The following is a 20,191-nucleotide window of genomic DNA, read 5'->3' as shown; positions in this document are numbered from 1 at the left end:
ACATGTACAGCTAAGAATTCTTCCATACAACAAATAAAGTTGACCTATTGCTTATAGTGTAAGAAATACAGACCAAAACACAAAACTTCACAATAAGCAATAAACCGCGAAAATGAGGTCAAGGTCCATTAAAACCTGCGCGACTGACATAAAGATCATAAAATATTTCCATACACCAAATATAGTTGACCTATTGCATATAGTATAATAAAAACAGACCAAAACACAAAAACTTACCTATAACCACTGAACCATGAAAACGAGGTCAAGGTCAGATGACACCTGCCAGTTGGACATGTACACCTTACAATTCTTCCATAAACCAAATTTACTAACCCTATTGCTTGCAGTATCTGAGATATGGACTTGACCACCAAAACTTAACCTTGTTCACTGATCCATGAAATGAGGTCGAGATCAAAAGAAAACTGTCTGACGGACATGAGGACCATGCAAGGTACGCACATTCCAAATATAGTTATCCCATTACTTATAAAAAGAGAGAATTTAACATTACAAAAAATCTTAACTTTATTTTCAAGTTGTCACTGAACCATGAAATTGAGGTCAAGGACATTGGACATGTGACTGACGGAAAGTTCGAAACACGAGGCATCGATATACAAAGTATGAAGCATCCAGGTCTTCCACCTTCTTAAATATAAAGCTTTAAAGAAGTTAGCTCACGCCGCCGCCGGATCACTATCCCTATGTTGAGCTTTCTGCAACAAAAATTGCAGGCTCGACAAAAATGGAACTCGTGCAAATGTATTTTTCTAGGTCTGATTAATAACAATCACCGTTTTATGATTGTTTTGTTACAATCCCATGCTTAATCATCTGACTTCATATTGTTCCCTCAGTTTTTTTTGTTTTTTTTTGTTACCATGATTTCTCTCCTCTTATCAAATAACGAAGTTGAGCAAAATACTGCCACCTCGATTTTTTTCCCCATTTTTTGCATGAGATGTACGCACCTGAGGTGTTGTTTTAGCAATTCCTTTAATCATCATATTGTAGTCATGACTCGTGCATCATTATAGTATATGTTATCCAGGAATCCTCTTGTCTTTGGATTCTATCTTATTGAAAATAAATCTGTTGTTGGTTCGTTGTAATTTTTAGGGTTAACTAAATTTCAAAACAGAAGAAAATTAATGATCAAATCCTAAGATTTAAAAACGTATCCCTGTAGTTTTAAATAAAGCATTACTGGACAATCAAGAAGGTGTCCATAGTATACAGATGTCTCACTTATACTATAATTTTCTATGTTCAGTGGACTGTGAAATTGGGGTAAATACTCTTATTTGGAAAGATCATATCATAGGGAACATGTGTACTAAGTTTCAAGTTGATTGGACTTCAACTTCATTAAAAACTACGTTGAACAAAAACTTGAACTTGAAGCAGGACCAGACGGATGGACAAACGAACGGAAGCACAGACCAGAAAACATAATGCCCCTCTTCATAAAAATAAAATGTCTTCAATTTTGAACTAAGTCATTGTATGTTCACATTGAAACCTAATTTAATAACTAAAAAAGGTTACAGAAACATAAACAATTACCAAAAGCCAGTTAAGAACTCAGAGCCAAAATATCTGAAACATTAACTGAGGAAAATAAACTACCAGATATTTTGTTAAATACTAATGATGTTATATCCACGGCTTATGAAAGGGGGGAGTATTTCAAAATGGTAAAAATACAGTCCAAAAAAAAGGTCTGGTATTGTGTTATGATCTCAAACAAAAAAACGTGTTGGTAAATAGTTATCAAAGGTACCAGGATTATAATTTAGTACACCAGTCGCATGTTTCGTCTACATAAGACTCTAAATTCTGTTTAAATAGGGAAAAGAATGCCCTCAATGCCGCCTCTTCTAAGTAACTCTATTAAAACTGATATATATATAAATGTATATATATTGACATTTGGTACAGACAAACATGGACATAAATTTCTTTAACTCTTATCCGATTGATCCCTTTCAAGACCTTTTGATTATATCTATTTAATCAATGTGTGGTTTGTACAATCAGTTCTCCATTGTCATAAATTACATTATGAAGTCATTTTTTTTTTATTTCCTGTGAAATTCCTGCCTGATGACATCATGTTGAAAGAACACATCTTTTTGCAGGTTGATTGAAAAGAATGATTTGAATGTCTGCATATTGTCTAGAAATCATTAGAAAAAAAGATTCCACCATGAAATCTTGTCCAATACGATATTTATCCACTGGCAACAATAAAGTTTTATTTAAATATTTAAAACGCTAGGCAACTTGTTTTTTTTTATGGTGAACTAACATTGACAAGAATAACAATAATATCACATCATTCTATTCAAAACAACTTTTTATTGCCTTACAACATGATTATAACTTAAGAATTCATATTTTATATCAAAACACTAAAAATGTCTTCAAGATCTTTTCTCTATCCTTCATCTCTAACATTTGATTAAATATTGTCAGGGAAATACAAAACAACACAATACTAATGCATCTTAGAAGCCACAACAACTTTTTTCTGTGGTGTATACAGAGGACTCCACCATAATGAGGATAATATAACAAAATGGCTGACGTGTAGTAATGAACTACTGAAGACTGTAGATGGATAAGTGTTCCAGCTCAGCTCTATACAACCTAGTAACAAGATTCTGAAATAAAAATAGTATTAAATATAATATGTGTTCCAGCTCATCTCTATACAACCTAGTAACAAGATTCTGCAATAAAAATAGTATTAAATATAATATGTGTTCCAGCTCAGCTCTATACAACCTAGTAACAAGATTCTGAAATAAAAATAGTATTAAATATAATATGTGTTCCAGCTCATCTCTGTACAACCTAGTAACAAGATTCTGCAATAAAAAAAGTATTAAATATAAAAGGTATTCCAGCTCAGCTCTATACAACCTAGCAACAATATTCTGCAATAAAAATAGTATTAAATATAATAGGTATTCCAGCTCAATTCTATACAACCTAGCAACAATATTCTGCAATAAAAATAGTATTAAATATAATATGTGTTCCAGCTCAGTTCTATACAACCTAGTAACAAGATTCTGAAATAAAAATAGTATCAAATATAACAGGTGTTCCAGCTCAGCTCTATACAACCTAGTAACAAGATTCTGAAATAAAAATAGTATTAAATGTAATAGGTGTTCCAGCTCAGCTCTATACAACCTAGTAAAAGGGGTCTGTAATGCAAATCATATTCAATATAATTCTTCATATTAAAGTTAAAATAATTTTTTTTTTAGAGTTTGTTAACAGGATTTTCATGTTGCTGCATGTGTTAAACCTATACTTCATTATTGTAGTGAAGTTTTATGTTTAGATACTTTGTTGAAAAATAATGTTTCCATGGAGTCTAGATATTTTTTATATCAACCTGTTAAAGTACAAATTAAATTTGCTTAATATGTCTTATGAGTTAACAAAACTGCTTCCAATTTAGCAGTTTTGGGAGAATTGGGTATGATCCCATGCTCTGTTGATGCTACTAAACTTTGTGTAGGTTACTGGCATCATATAGTCAATTCAAATCCAGATAGCTTAATAAATAAAATTTATTCATCAAACCTAAATAATAAGTCAGACTGGTATAGAATTAAAATGAAATTGTTATTTGAAAAAGTTGGATTTGACCATGTCTGGGAAAATCAAAATTCATTTAGTAAAAATCGTTTGACTGTTTCTATATATAAAAAATTGAAAATGATTTCATAAAATTTTGGGACCATTCTATTTCAAAAAATAGTATTGATAAAAGAGGAAATAAATTAAGAACTTACAAGGATTTGAAAAAGAAATTTGAGATGGAAGACTTTTTAAAATTAGATATAGACAGAGCTGATATTTCAAACTTTGTGAGAATTAGAAAAAGTAATAGTATCCTTATGATTAAAAAGGGCAGACACAGAAAGATTAATTTAGAAAACAGAATATGCCCTCTATGTAAATTTGAAGTTGAGGATGAATTACACTTCACCATAAAATGTACCAAACTCAATGAGTTGAGAATTAAATCTTTTCAGAATATTTCAGATATTTTACCATCTTTCAATAATCTTTCAGACATAGAAAAATTTCACCTCATATTTCGAAGTAACGATTATGATGTTAGTAAATGTTGCATAAAAGGTATTAATGAGATGTACAAGTTCAGACATTCACAAACTTAAGCTATTTTACGTTATTTAGTATATAAATTGTATAACTATGATGTAAAACTGTACCTCCTCAGTCAAATAGATAGATATGAAAGAAAATATATATAACCATTTTATGTACATATAATTGATTGTAATGATTACTGTTTGTTTGTTCTTTGTGTATGTGTTGGTGACAATCCAGATTTTGGATTTTTATATCAATAAAATCTTATCTTATCTTATCTGTTGCTTAATGTTAACACAGTTAATTGATGTCAAAACTTGTCTTTCTTTTAAAATTTGAAGAAGTGTAATTCATGTTTGTTTTTAATTGTAGAGACTGTTATCATGGGCTACATGTATGTTGCGTTTTCAAATATGCGAATTAGCACTTCATAAGTATTAACAAAGGTGTATCATTGCTATTTAATAAATATCTGAAGAGTAAATTTGTAAATTTGGTGTACATTTGAATCTGGCTTGTTCCAATTGTTAGATGTAATATTGTAAGTTCTCTGTTGAAGCTTATCCAGGAACTTCCAATGGAAACAAAACAGATGGTTGTTTCATTTATTGTTGAGTGTTAAATGTGTCAGCAGACTTCCCAACAGTATGGTGACCAGATCTCATTGGCAGAGGAAGCTGGACAACAAACAGCAAACCGCAAACATATTGTTAGAAAAAATAACAATCCTCTGCACTAAAAGTTTGCGTATTTCTCCTTGCTAAAGATAAGTGATGACATGTTAGTGATCACTGTAGAGGAACAACTTTGACCAACTGTGGATTGTAGATAGTTGGTTCTGGACAAAAACTTTAATTTACCAAGTCCCACATGGAAAGGTTTTTTTCATGACTTACGTACCTTACAACTGATGGTAAAGCTGTACTCCACAAAATATAATGTAAGGTATAGAAGTACCACATGGTAAGGGTTACCATAGACAGATGACTTACCTCACAACTGATGGTAAAGCTGTACTCCACAAAATATAATGTAAGGTATGGAAGTACCACATGGTAAGGGTTACCATAGACAGACGACTCACCTGACAACTGATGGTAAAGACAAAATATAATGTAAGGTATGGAAGTACCACATGGTAAGGGTTACCAAAGACAGATGACTCACCTGACAACTGATGGTAAAGCTGTACTCCACAAAATATAATGTAAGGTATGGAAGTACCACATGGTAAGGGTTACCAAAGACAGATGACTCACCTTACAACTGATGGTAAAGCTGTACTCCACAAAATATAATGTAAGGTATGGAAGTACCACATGGTAAGGGTTACCATAGACAGATTACTCACCTTACAACAGATGGTAAAGCTGTACTCCACAAAATATAATGTAAGGTATGGAAGTACCACACATAAAACTGATAATGTAATGATCTACTAAAACACATTCCTATAAAGTTGGCTGTGAATAATGGCAATATAATCTGTGTGATCGTTAAGTCAAATATAAATTAAGATGAGAAAAACATAAATATTTCAGTTTGCAGCTGAATATTCTTCAAAGAATCATTCTTTTCAAAAAGAAATTCCTACATTTTTTTACTTTTTTCAAATATGCATTCATCAATAAGATTAATTATGGACTGTTTCATCCAATCCTTTTAATGTTGATATCAAAACAATCTCAGTTTTGAAATTATTTTTAAGAAATCCAAAAATATTTTACATTCTATATTTATTCAATGAGAAGCAAAATCCATAAATGCCTTCCTCCCTTTTTTATAGTCCATTAAAAAATATTTGAACAAAATAATACAGAAACTATGCTAGTCAAAAGTATATAATTTTTATGCATGCTGAGATTTGGTCAAAAATCAAACATGTGAATTATCTCCCCTTATAATATAACTAAAATAGTACAGTCACTATGGTGATAAAAAGGATATGACTACTGGTAAGTGTATGTGGTAAAGATTTCATCCATAATTTAAACCTAACACATTGGTATAACCTGAAACATACAATAAAAAATTATTTCAAATACAGTTACATTAATTTTGTGATTAGTCTCAATTCCCTCTTATTATTTATTATTTTCAAACATTTTTTTGTACAAACTATTTCATATTGAACTAGGATGGTTAAATAGGAAAAGGTGTCAATGATTGAATTATCATCTTTCTACAAGAAATTTTTAAAGTTATAAATTGAATGTGTAAAGTATTCTTTTAATCATGCTTAAACAGTCAGGGTGCTACTTAAACAAGTGATTTCATTATCACCTATTTCAGTGATTTGATAAATTCAGTTATCACCTATTTAAGTGATTTTGGTGTTTCCTTTGATCTTCAAATGCTAATTTCATTGGTTTTCCATATTTTCACAAACTTTTTTATAATTTTCCTACATAGATCAGTTATCCCTTTTTCTATGGATATTAACTTCACCAGTGCGCGTTGGCAGTAAGTTAGTGTGCTAAAGCTTTTCATAAAATTTGTAAATTTTTACAAACATTTTCAACTGAAACTACTGGGCCAAGTTCATTATAGATAGAAATAATTGTAAGCAGCAAGAATGTTCAGTAAAGTAAGATTTTTGTAAAGATTTACGAAAAATGGTTAAAAATTGAGTATAAAAGGCAATAGCTCCTAAAGGGGTCAACTGACCATTTCGGTCATGTTGACTTATTTGTCAATCTTACTTTGCTGAACATTTTTGGTGTCTACAGTTTATCTCTAGCTATAATAATATTCATGATAAAAACCAAAAACAGCAAAATTTCCGTAAAATTAAGATCTCAAGCGACTATAACATGTGTAAGAGAAGAAAATATTCTGGTAGAAATGTTAAAATCAATAATATTATAATAGTTTCCAGAACATGAGTTTTTTTTTTATCATAATATGTCCATAACTGTAACAGATTATTAAAATACTTTTTAAATATAAAATATATCGGAGGATCTATTCATACTTCATTTGTGCATAAAAAACAAATTAAAAACTTTCATAAATCTAAAACCATCTATGGCAGATAAATTGGTAATAATGTTCTCCTACCTTTTCCACTTAAAATGAAAAAATAAAAGTAAACAGACAGCATGAGATGCTAATAATAACAACTGGAATTTCTTGTCTAAAAATAGATCCTCTGGAACAAGTCTCCAGTTCACTGTCCAAATATAAAAAAACTGTCGACCAAGATTAAATGACTGTATGATATATCCCCATGGATTCACAAGGAGGAAAGGAATTGCAAGAAATATCTGAAATACAAAAGATATATATTCTTCATATTTTAACAAGAATGTGTCCAAAGTACACGGATGCCCCACTTGCGTTATCATTTTCCATGTTCAATGGACCGTGATTTTGGGTAAAAAATCTAATTTGGCCTTAAAAGTGAAAAGATCAACCAAAAGGGAACATGTGTACTAAATTTCAAGTTGATTGGACTTAAACTTCATCAAAAACTACTTTGTCCTAAAACTTGAACCTGAAACCCACACTTTTAATTTCTATGTTCAGTGGACCATGAAAATGGGGTCAAAAGTCTAATTTGATTTAATAATAATAAAGATCATATCATAAGGAATATGTGTACTAAGTTTCAAGTTGCTTGGACTTAAGCTTCATCAAAAACTACCTTGACCAAAAAAACTTTAACCTGAAGTGGGACGAACAGACGGACAGACGGCCGGACGAACAGACGGAAGGACGCACAGACCAGAAAACATAATGCCCCTCTACTATTGTAGGTGGGGCATAAAAACGAAAGCTGGCATACTGCAAGGTTGTACTGTTTTCATTTAATGTGGATTCATTATTGTTCTAATGATATCAATTTTCATGAGTTTCTTGGGAAAAGGTGATCATGTTATTTCATTAAGTTACAGTTTTCAGAGAGACATGTGGACAATGATGATTCTGCTCCTTCTAAATTTTTCTCTTACTACTAAATGCCATGTGCTTAGAGGAGAAGTAGCACATACCATTTTTTCTAGTCTTTGGTTAGGTCAATCAGGGGGTCAATATCTAGACCACTGACTTCCTGAATACTACTATGACAACCTGAGACCACAGAATCAGTTATTTTTTCCTTACAAAGACGTATGAATCAGGGGTACATCAATCTAAGTACTTTTTTTAACCTTTCTTGCTACATGTCAGTGATTTTGTTTTCTTCACTTTTTGAAGGTTTATTTTTTTAATTTTTTTTTTTATTACCCTGTGAAGCATTATGAGTTTTCCATCTTAAAACAAAGTACCTTACCTGTGGGAGAGCACAAATAGTCAGATATTTAATTGTTGTCATGGTACCTTACCTGTGGGAGAGCACAAATAATCAGATATTTAGCTGTTGCCATGGTACCATGTCTGACTAATAACAACACCAGTAAGGCAGGAGCAAACAACAACACATTCATCTTTACTGAAACACCAAGACTGTAAAATAAATTATATACATAATAGAAGAATGAAAATACAACTCTTAAAGTTCTATTAAAGTTGAATACATGCATACAATTTGTTTAGGAGCCAGCTGAAGGACACCTACAGTTTGGGAGTTTCTTGCTGCATTACAGACTCATTGGTGGCCTCCAGGTCGGGTTGTTGTCTCTTTGACACATTCCCCTTTTCCATTCTCAATTTCACGATAACTGTTACAAATAATGACAATACTTACACCTGTTTGTTTACATGGTTTACACATTTTATATGAAGGCACTAAAATTGTTTTGCTAGGTGGTTTAGGTGTACTCTATATGGCATGTATGGAATTGGTTGCATACATGTCAAATGTTTACCATTTAAGGAATAACAGTACTGTAGTTGAAGAGTTGCCACCGTCAATTGTAGATTTGACAGTCGCAAATGCTGTTTTACTGGCGACGCTGAGCGGAGACAATAAAACGGAGATTTGCGACCGTAGTAGTCATCCAGGTCTCTTCAGGTAAAAAGTTGCCTTTACTTTGCATGGGCAACTGTGTGGAGGGAAATTTTACACAAATTTGTACTATAGTAGTCTGTATATGGTATGTAGTAGGCAGCGACTTTTTTTAAGGATAACAAAATGTCGGGCATTACAGTTGTAGTCGTCCTTATAACAGGCAATGTTTGGGCAAAAATTTGGGCAACTCTCTGTAATTAACATATTTTTAACTAATTGACTTAATTATTTTTTTCCATTCACTTATAATTAATAAACCATGAAATACTTATACAATCATCAATCTTTAATTGTGTAAACAAATTACTTGATAATTATTGATTTTCGGCTCATCTGGTTAATCCCTTTGGTAACATGAGTCATTATTGATTTTTGACTTATCTGGCCATACCTGATTTACATGTACATGTGTAAATAACAGTATTGATTTACGTATAAACAATTCAAAATAGGTTGCCCTGATTTTAACTGATATCTTATTTTGAAGTTTTCTAATATTTTGCGATTTATATCATACATTTAGATATGCCAATTTTAATAATTCATGACAATAAAAAGGTCACAAAAATCTTACATTTAAACTTTTTAGAAAGCTTTACTGAAATGTGTATGACTTATTTATTTTTACTCTTAAGATATTTTGTGAAAAGAGTCCTTGTCAGTTTTCCTGAGTATATGGCCTAAAAAGCAATTTTAACCTTTGGTACACCAAATCATATTTAACTTATCTTCTGCCAGTTTCTTAATGACCTTTGAATATAACATAGTTAAAAATGCAAGTTATGTCTTAACTAAATTTATGGAAATACCATTACACAACTGACCTGAACATCAAACATCCAGTTGACCATTTATCTTGTAGAAATAAATCTACAGCTATATATAGAAATAACATGGCTATTGGGTCATTGAAGAGTCGTAGGATATAAATAGAATGAATTCTGTAGGAAGCACAACACATGAAGATGTAGGCATATGGTGGAATCTGCAAAAAGGATAAATATGATTAACATAAGCATTAAATTGTGAGCATTTATATACAATGCACCTGTACTACATTTAACAATTCTATTCAGAGAAAAGATACACATTTTGTTTAGGGGCAAACTGAAGCCCACCTCCAGGTATTGAATTTTCTCACTGTGTTGAAAATCCATTCTTGGCTCTTTGTGAGGTTGTTGTCTCTTTGACATATATGGCTACAAATGTAAGTATTCAGTAAAGTGCTGTTTCAGTGGGTGTCCCAGAAAAATGCATTTTTTTCATATTTTAAATAATTTTAAGTTTTAATGCAGGTACATTTTGTAGCTAATTAATTCACTGTATGATGAAGAGATAATATAAACAGTCTCATATGAAAAGTTTATTGTTGAATAAAGTATTTTATAAATGAAGTGTTGAATTCCCTATTTTTTGCATGCTTATTTTGTGACATGGTGGAATGACCCAAAATCAAAATTGTTTTATAAACCTTTTTGTATGAATGGCAACTAGGTAAAAAGGATTTTCAGGTAATACAATAGGGTTGGCAAGGTTAAGGACACTAAAACCTGAAAAATCATTGAAAAATACGGATTTAAAACAATTTTAAATGGTCACGTTGTCGACTAACATTTTCTGTCTTCTTCCTAAGTGATTAGATGCACAAAATATCTTGAGGCTTGAGCTTATTAACTAAAATTTGATAATTCATCATGAAGTTACAGAAGAAAGTTTTATTTTTTTCAGGAATTGTCATTAAAGTTTACTCTTCAAAAATCTGTCCAACCATTAATTTTCTGTTGGACGAACCTTAGGACAAAATCTTCTAATGTCGGCCGTAACAGCTTTTTAAAAGTAAAAAGAAACTTGTTAACAACTAGCAAGTCCACATAAATTTTAAAATAGTTCTCAGACACTTCCTAGTCCCTTCTTAAGAGGTGCCCATTTTTAAATTGCCATTAGGATCAGTAAAATAATGAATTCTGTCCTATGTTTGTCCGACAGGGAATATAATCTGTCCTATGTTTGTCTCACAACAGATGAATTCTGTATGCTGTTCATCCAATATACTGAATACTTAGCCATATTCCTCATTTCCATTCTCAATTCCACCATGTTAGCAATTTAAGCTCATTTAATTTTGCATGTTTTGACACTATCACATTACCCAACATGACTGTGACTGAAATACCCAAATTAATAGGTATTTTTAACCTAATTTGACATCTTATCGTGCCAGTACAAAACAGAAAATAGTCTTTTTAAGATATGATAAGATATTTCAAGGACATAGATTATCTTTTATCATTGAATACCTACTGTTTTACACCTTCTGTAGATATCAAATATGACAACAAGAGACAGGATATATAATACTGCAAATATATACTGTCCTAGCTTGATGTTGGTACCATGATCAGTAATGTAATACAGAGCTGTGTAGATATAGACAAATCCAGCAGGGTACCTGCAAAAAAAGAATTTGATATTCAAACAGTTTAAGGTGGTTGATGAACACATGTCTTAGAGTACATGTATATGTTTGCCAAATAAATGTTCATGCAATAAACTATCATTCTTTAAATATGATAACAGTAAATATATGCAAATTTGAAATCTTATCACTTCCCAAAATGTTGTTCACTAAATAGAAAAATATTATTTTAGAAAATTGCTGATTTTTGCCTGCTAAACAGTCTTGGTCGATGATGAATAAATTTTACTTTTAAAATAAAACAATGATGATTATTGGTGCAACATTTTAAAATATTTTATAAGGAGACTTTTAAACACATTCTACTGCAGGTTGCTTCCATTCCTAAAGAAGGAAAAAATATGTGGTTTTGATTTGTTTGTATGACATGCATGTCCTCAATTTTATATTAAAATTTTGTTATTTAAACAATTTAACATTTAGTCCCATGACATTCAATATATGGTATACATACACTAAAGGGCCAGTGTCTCCTTTTAGTTTCAGATAATCATATGTTCCATTAACAACTCCTTCCACTTCCTGCATATAGGCTGTCCAATCAATCTCTGTATCTATAGAAAAAATAGAAATGTATATCAATTTAATGCATGTATCCATAAATTATATAGTAATCATATATATACTTATTTGTGGGTATCAATTTTCGTGGTCTGAGCAAATTTTACATGTTCGTGGGTTTTTATATTCATGGATTTTAATTTTCCAAAGAAAAAAAAATCGAGTGAAGAATAAAAGCCATTAAAAACAAAGATTCTTTATAACGAGTATGTGTTGTTTTAACACAAGTATCATATCATTACTCACATGAATCAATTATAAAAATATTCATCAGAAGTTGCAGATCAAGGGGAAGGATTCCAGTGGTTGGAACCCCTTTTTTTAAGGGTGATCAATGCATTATGAATGGGGACATATAGCATTTGTAGTTAAATGTAGACCCCTCCCTTTCTCCTGGATTGGGAACCCCCACCCCCACTCTCTTTTAAAATAGCTGGATCCACCCCTGTTTATGACATTAGTATGAAGAATAATGATGCAACAAAAATAAAAAATATGAAGTTAACAAATTCCTGAATTTTATGATTTCTATGCTGAATTTTCTCAATTGATTAATTGTATGATATTCTTCATGGCCTTGTATAGCAAATTATACAGTATGGGTTTTTTCTTACTGTTGAAGGCTGTTTATTACCAATAATTTATTACATCCACTTCATTTGAATGTTTGAGGATAATTGTCTCATTGGCAGACATAACACATCTCATAATTTTAATATTTATGGTGTTCATTTGTGTTCATGGTGGTTTATGGTTACCAATTGGTGTAACATTTAATACAACTGCAATGTTTTCCATAATATTAGGTCCAGTCCAAAGTCAATCTAGCACAAATCAATCCAGCCCCATGATCATGATGATAAAATATAAATAAATTTTATCAGAGACATATAACTACATGTACATTATTTAATATTACGGATTACAAATGTGTCAAGGTTTGTGATTGGATATCAACACAGAGATGTCAGTGTATATTCAGGAAACTGCAGGGGTATATACGACGTTTTTATCCCCAATTGGAACCTCAAAAAAGTCATCATAACACTGGTTACTATGTGACGTAGTCAAAAGCTATCAGACTGTCAGAGGTTCACAGAAGGAAAATAATGACATGCTTCAGTCAATAATACATTTTGATACAAAATCACGCAATTTACACTTTTAATACTTAAATTTAATGTTAAAAGGTGTTATTATAAATTAGTACATACACGAAAAAATTATGTCCACAGCAAATTAGAAAATCCTTCACGTATACCGAACATATTGGGGTTTTCAACTTATATGAACAAAAACCTACACTGGAAAATAACATTAAGTCAGGTGTAATCCGTAATATATGTGTAATTCAGGTCTCAGAAAGGGTATATACAGTGACATTCCCGGCTCAGGGCTTATATCCCATTTCTTTGTTTACATTAAAAATGATGTCGTAACTTTAAAGAAGTAACAGCAAAATTCCCTAATAACGGGACCAGGACCAAAATCAGAAACATTACAGTATTTCCATTTCTTTTTTTAACAAGTTTTTAAATTAAACATGTTAAAATATATATATTTGAATCAAAAAATAATTTAGACTTCGTCCTCTTTCTGTTTCACAGGAATGACAGGTATCATTGATGCTTGTAAGTTTGTGACATCTCAGGATTTCTAATTTAATCATGATGTCATGCATTAATATTTATCATTTATCTAGCGCTACTTCAAAAAAATTAGCCACATATTTTCATTTCATTTTCACTAGTAAAAATGTATCTGCTTCAAAAAGAGAAGTTGAGAATGTTCTTGAGTATTATTTGTTTAAACGTCTATTTCCACTATGACTGTTTTGTTCCTCTCCTAGAATTTGGTTGAATTTTTGGGAAAATCCTTGTTATAGACAACAAAACAATGACTCCTCATCTCTTTTTTCTTTTTAAGACCAAGAGTATTATTTATTTTAAGTCTAGTTGTAAGCACATTTTTTATGATCAGAAAATAATTTGATTTATTCTGATAAAACAAAATCTGCCATGTATAAATTACTTTTATGGAACACAAAACCAATTTCATTTTTAATAATTCCTTGATATGAAAAAACGTTACCTGATGATAGCGTTTCTTTGTTTACATTGCATATGACGTCATAACTTAAATAACTTCACAACTGAAATTCCAAACAACAGAACCAAAATCAAAAACGTTACGGTATTTCCGTTTCTTGTTTTCAACAAATATTTAAGTTACAAAAAAATCATTCATACAGACTTCGTCCCCATTTACAGGTAATGCCTACCTCACATTATTTTTTTGCCTCTATCGATGCTGGGAACAGTATATTTAAGGGGAAATGAATCTGATAGGCTTTTCAGTCATGTCAGTAAAAAATTGTCGAAATCTTGTACTCTTGAAAAAATATCGGAACTGCTCAATAATATAACCACATAACCCTAATCATAAATAAATACAAGTTTTATCATAAAGTTAATATATTTTGTTATATTAAATTACCAAAATAAGTTTGATTTATTTAATGTAAAGTTATTTATTATTGTTTTGAAATTTGAGCAATCACCACCATCTTTTATTAAGGTTCCTCGTAACAAATGGACAAATATGGCCGTATTTTCACCTCAAAAACTACTCTGTATACAGACTTACATCATTGTACATGTGCTGTTTGGAAAGTTTTAATGCCTAGCATCCACTAGATATATAAAAATCAAATGCATTTTATGTTAAAGAAAGATAAAATCTTTCTTGGATTTTGATGGGCATTTTTTTTCCTTTCTGCAGAAGGTGTACGTAAAAATAAACAAACACCTGAATTACTTTGATACTGTCCACTCACTGACTCAGATAAACTCTTTAACTCACCTATAGTTGTGAAGATACCTGTTGTCCATGTCAATTAAGGACAATCAAAACAAACCGTTTTTTTACCTGAGGGAGCATCTCATAGTTGTACCACAACTTAGTTAATTTTCACACCTTTTGCATGAAGGAAAAAAATGCCCATCAAAATCCAAAAGAGATTTTATTTTTCTGAAACACAAAATACATTTAACTTTATTATATCTAGTGGATGCCAGGCATTAAAACTTTTCCAACTTCACAGGTAAGTCTGTACTCAGAGTAATTTTTGGCATGTAAATACAGCCATATTTGTCCGTTTGTTATGATGAACCTTAACCTGTTTGCCATGTTTGCATTCTGTATCATTCTGTGATCAGGTGATGAAATGAATGCAATTTTAACAAATTTGAAGTGACAGAATACAAGATTTATACTCTTGCATCACTATAATACTAGTTTGAATGACATTTTATTGATATTATCAGAAATTATTAGGATAATAGCAAGCCCATATTTTACACATGTCCGTTTCTGTATCGAATCTTTATTACCTACAGTCAGGGGTACTACTTGTACAAGTGTATTTTATTTACTTGAAGAAGTGAAAAAAAATATACACATATAAGTAAATAAATAATGTTTGAATAATCTCCCCTTAATTTTCTGAAAAATTTACTTGTATAAGTAAATTTTTCTTACAATCTAACAAAAATCCTCAAGTTTTGAGATGTAAAATCATGCCTTTAATGATTTTTCCCAGGTTTGCTCAAATTTTTTCATTAAAGTTCAATGTTTCATCTCATTAATTCATCAAAGAAACTGATTGAGCAAAGATCTTGTATATTTGCGCAAGGCCTTCAAAAATTGCTCCTTTGGGGCTTGTAAATGAGCAGTGTTAAGAAGATAACAGACAAATGGGACTTTCATTGTCCATGAAATTACACTTAAATGATTAGTAAAGACATCTGCAAAGGGTACACAATTTAAAATTCAATTAGAGCAAAGAAATATTCAGAATTCAAGAAAAGAAGAAAGGTTGATTTTTTTACCTATACAAGTAAAAAAATCTGAATGCCGAAGGGACATAACTCAGCCAATTTTTTTTTTACCTATACAAGTATATAAAATTCACTTGCATAAGTATCCTACAAATTTACTTATATGTGTATATTTTTTTTTACTTCTTCAAGTAAATAAAATACACTTGTATAAGTAGTACCCCTGACTGACCTATGACCCGACGATAAAATCAACTACAATTAGTTAGTGTCAAGTCCCGTATATATATATGTTCCTGATCGACGTAAGGCGTCAAAGAAAAAAAATATAATAGCCTTTCAAGACGTCATAATTATTTGGACTACATGTATGCCCGACTCATATTAGCATGATTAGTCCCAGATATTGTACATGTTGTATCTCTATTTTCATTCCGTTTAAATATTTTTTTCATATTGGGGACAAATTGACTTTAAACTAGGGCCGGATTGACTCGAGACGGATCGTCTTGGGGCCGAATTGACATGAACAGCTGATGAAAACTAACAATGACTAAGTGGCTACCGGCGATACACAAATGATGCATATTCGTACATTTTATTTTCTGGATTACAATCAAGTTGACAAAGATTTCAGCGACGATCAGTAAAATCATTGCAGGTATGCAATATTCGGGATGAAACGCATATTTCATATATAACTTTGGCGATAAACTTTCTTTCAATCTTTTCCATTTCGATTTCGTGGAGGCTGCCATTTTTTTCCCCACATCCGGTTTTCGGAAACTTCTAGACTTACCTTCAAATAGATCTATGCGTCCAATGTTGCAGCTGCTGGGTTCCCAGTGATGAAAAAACATGCATTCTGTTGTTTACATGATACTTTTCTCTTACTTAATGATTGTGACCACACAAATTGAAGTAGAATATCAGATATTTGAACAAAAACCACAACAGCAATGCACATATTTTGGTTAATATAGTATAAGACCAGATTTTGAACATAAATAATAAAATATTGATTTTCAAGTCATCACATCACACCTATTCTTCTTATTAATATACAAAAAAACACCATTCGAGTGGCCTTATAGTTATGTGTTGTCCTAATATGAGGCAGGCATAACCTGTGAATGGGGACGAAGTCTGTATGTATATTTTTTTTTACTTCAAACATGTTAATAAAGGATACGGAAATACCGTAACGTTCCCGATTTTGGTTCTGTTGTTAGGGATTTAGCTGTGACGTTCTTAAGTTATGACGTCATATTGAATGTAAACAAAAGAAACCCTTCCATCAGGTAACGGTTTTTTTTCAAATCAAACAATTATCATATTAAAATTTTATTGAGTTCCAATCTTATATTTTACTATTTTCCCATTTTTTATTTTTTTTTTTTTTATTGATTTTTCTACCGTAATTGGGGACTTCGTCCCCATAATATGAGGCAGGCAATACCTGTGAAAGAGATGATGTCTGTATGATTTTTTTTATAATTCAGACATATTTGAGGGTGGTAATTGCACTTTACTGTGAGGCGTCATTCTGCTATCATTAGCGTCAAATTGGTAAAAAATTATAGTGATTCGTCAAAATATCCTCATTTTGATTCATCAGATGTCTCAAATAATTATCGTTTTTGTAATTTTTGGAAAAGAAAATAGATTTTTTTATTGTGTACATTTTATCTTTGACGTTATGCACTTAAAATTACTGTTAACATCATTTTTTTATCTTAATACGTCTGAAGGTATCCTGAATACTCTACTCATACTCATTTTTAACTTCAAAATCTGTTGAAAAAAGAAATGAAGTTATGGCATGTATGGTACCCTTGCCGTAAATTGGTTAATAATTTTATCATGATTCGTCAAACTATTTTTACTGTGAATTGTCAGAGGTCTCAAATAACATGAATAATAGAAAAATTTTGAGATCGATGCATTTCCATCAAAAATTTTGGTTTTAATGAACATTATTGGTAAGTTTAGGGGCATCATCACTTTTAATTGTTCCCTTCATTTGCCCTTGTTGAGCAAGCGGTTTGAAAACTATGATGCTATATATCATGAATTTATCGCCAAATTGAATTCTCATAATTCAAATTCAGACAGTATCAAGATTGAATACTGTGTCTTATTTTGCCTCAACTGTTCAGAGTTGGACCTCTGTGGCCGTATCAGGCTATGCTCAGCAAAGCATTTTATTAGTTGTGACATAATTTTTAAAAGTAGGGAGTTGAATAATTTAAAAAAAAGAAAAGTTTAGTAGGTATTTTGATTGTCAGCATGGTCAGTCCTTTGCTGATGTCTTACAAATCATTTAAGTGAAAGTTCATTAGAAATTTTCATTTGTCTGTAACCTTCAAAACACTGCTCAATTTCATGGGTAAATTGCACAGTTACTTAAGATCCTTGGGTAATTATATTACAGTACCATTCAAAAATATCTATTCGATCTCGTTTTTTTCCGATTTCCGTGTTTCTCGGAATCACACCGAGTTTGCGGATTTCACTCCTAAAATCCTCCAAAGATTCTCTCCAAACACCGCGTGGCTGTTAATTGGTTTATTGCCCATCGGAAGTACTAAAAATTAACGACGCGTGACAACATAATTGGATTACCCAGATAATTTACCTATGAACATTTAATTGATCTTGGTTGCACAGGTGTGCTTTAAAATCACGGTATTAAAATGTTTTCCTTTCTTTGGCAGATAAAGATGTGACAATATCATTTAGAATAAGATTTTATTCCACTGCCTATGCTTCGTTTACCTACTGAATATACTATATTAATTTGTATACGTTTGTTTTCTTATCTGCTTGTTTGAATAGCTAAAAACGGCATAAACAGTACGGATCAAAAGTAAATCAAAAGTCTTTTTATTTGAAAGCTTGAATAAAATTAAACACAGTAATGACCTATCTAACGCTATTTTAATTAAACGACTTTCAAAACGGTATGCACATTAACCGCACGTAACGTCATATTACGAGGTCCCGATCTACAGAGGGGAATATGATGTTCAGAGGGAAATACGATACTGAGAGGGGAATATGAAGTTTTGTTTGACGTCACATGTGATAGTTTCAACCAATCAAATGTTGATTTCACTATCAAAATCAACATGCAGTGGAATAATATCATTTAGAATAAGATAATTATTATCCTATATGTTTTTGTCCTATGCCATTATCTTTGAAATAAAACGTACATACGAAAAAGTATGAAGAAAATACTTGTTATTTTGTGTTTCTATTACAATCCCGTCAGGTCATACATTGTGTTCTTTCAACAAAGACGATTTTGCCACAATTAGTATCTTTTATAACTTATTCAATAAGCAATATCTGCGCATTAATTGTTCATTATTTAAAAAATCAACTGGCTAATAAAATCATGTTTTTTCGGTAACACGATTCATCGGATCATCAAGTAAACTTAATTTAGTGAGCAATGTAAAATATTATGTTTTATAACCTCGGTACATTTATACAGACTAGAATAATTTAAATTACGAACAGAAACTGTAAAATGACAACTCTGTTGAACAAAGGAAAGAACTTCAAGTTATATTGATAGCGCTCGCCATTTTCGCATTTTACAGAACGGGTTTCGTATTGACGAAAGGATTTATATCAATTTCTTCATTTAAATTTGGAAAGTGTAAAAATATTTTCACTTTAAAGTTCTATATTTCTACCGGTCTTCATGTGTTTAACAAGTTTATGATGCTCAATCAGTATACGTTTACAAAAGATGTTAAAAGTTGTGATGATAAGTAATCCGCTCAATGCTATTCGATAGGTCACTAATCCTTTAATTAATATCAAACCTCAAAATTGCCCATCATAATATTCTATTCCAGTTAAATCAGTTATCATTTTATTTTCAAAATTTCCCAAACGCCTACAAATTGGCAGTTCTTTATCGTATTATTGTCATTTGAATACAATTATTAACCCCGGACAATTTCCATCATAATTTCAATGTTTCATCAACCGTAATTTATATTATTGACCATGGACCATATAACTAATGTTCAGGCTACTTCCTTTTTTGAAAGATAAAACATTAACATTCAAATAGTTAAAGATGTGTTCTCAATTATTCGGATACGAATTATATTTTTCCGATTAATCAATTGTAAAAGGACCTTCCGGAGCCTCAATACGGTTGCACACAAATGTCGTTCTGCAACTTTAGAAACCTTG

At 31.2% G+C, this 20,191-nt stretch overlaps 2 protein-coding genes across 3 annotated transcripts in view; one reads left to right on the top strand and one right to left on the bottom strand.

Annotated features, from left to right (window-relative positions):
- Positions 1-2,288: 2,288 nt before the first annotated feature.
- LOC134692111 (dol-P-Man:Man(5)GlcNAc(2)-PP-Dol alpha-1,3-mannosyltransferase-like) lies at positions 2,289-16,884 on the bottom strand. 2 transcript variants are annotated; one of them, XM_063552532.1, is made up of 9 exons: positions 16,773-16,884; positions 12,028-12,127; positions 11,399-11,546; positions 9,922-10,082; positions 8,472-8,592; positions 7,207-7,412; positions 6,095-6,158; positions 5,498-5,634; positions 2,289-2,672 (listed from the first exon to the last, which is right to left on the bottom strand). In XM_063552532.1, the coding sequence occupies exons 1-9, from the start codon at positions 16,831-16,833 to the stop codon at positions 2,507-2,509; spliced, it is 1,164 nt and encodes a 387-aa protein (XP_063408602.1). In that variant the 5' UTR covers positions 16,834-16,884; the 3' UTR covers positions 2,289-2,506. The 2 variants fall into 2 exon arrangements, with proteins under 2 accessions (XP_063408602.1, XP_063408601.1); XM_063552531.1 differs by lacking the exon at positions 16,773-16,884 and adding an exon at positions 16,569-16,754.
- The window catches only part of LOC134692112 (uncharacterized), a 19,961-nt gene continuing 16,567 nt past the window's right edge, over positions 16,798-20,191 (top strand). Inside the window, exon 1 of the mRNA XM_063552533.1 lies at positions 16,798-16,946. Coding sequence (XP_063408603.1) covers positions 16,832-16,946 — 115 coding nt within the window. The 5' untranslated portion in view covers positions 16,798-16,831. The remainder of the gene's footprint in view (positions 16,947-20,191) is intronic.

Source organism: Mytilus trossulus, chromosome 12 (genome assembly GCF_036588685.1).
Source record: "Mytilus trossulus isolate FHL-02 chromosome 12, PNRI_Mtr1.1.1.hap1, whole genome shotgun sequence".
Lineage (NCBI taxonomy): Eukaryota > Metazoa > Mollusca > Bivalvia > Mytilida > Mytilidae > Mytilus > Mytilus trossulus.
Note: the sequence above shows the minus strand (reverse complement) of the source record. Positions and strands in the feature narration are given on the sequence as shown.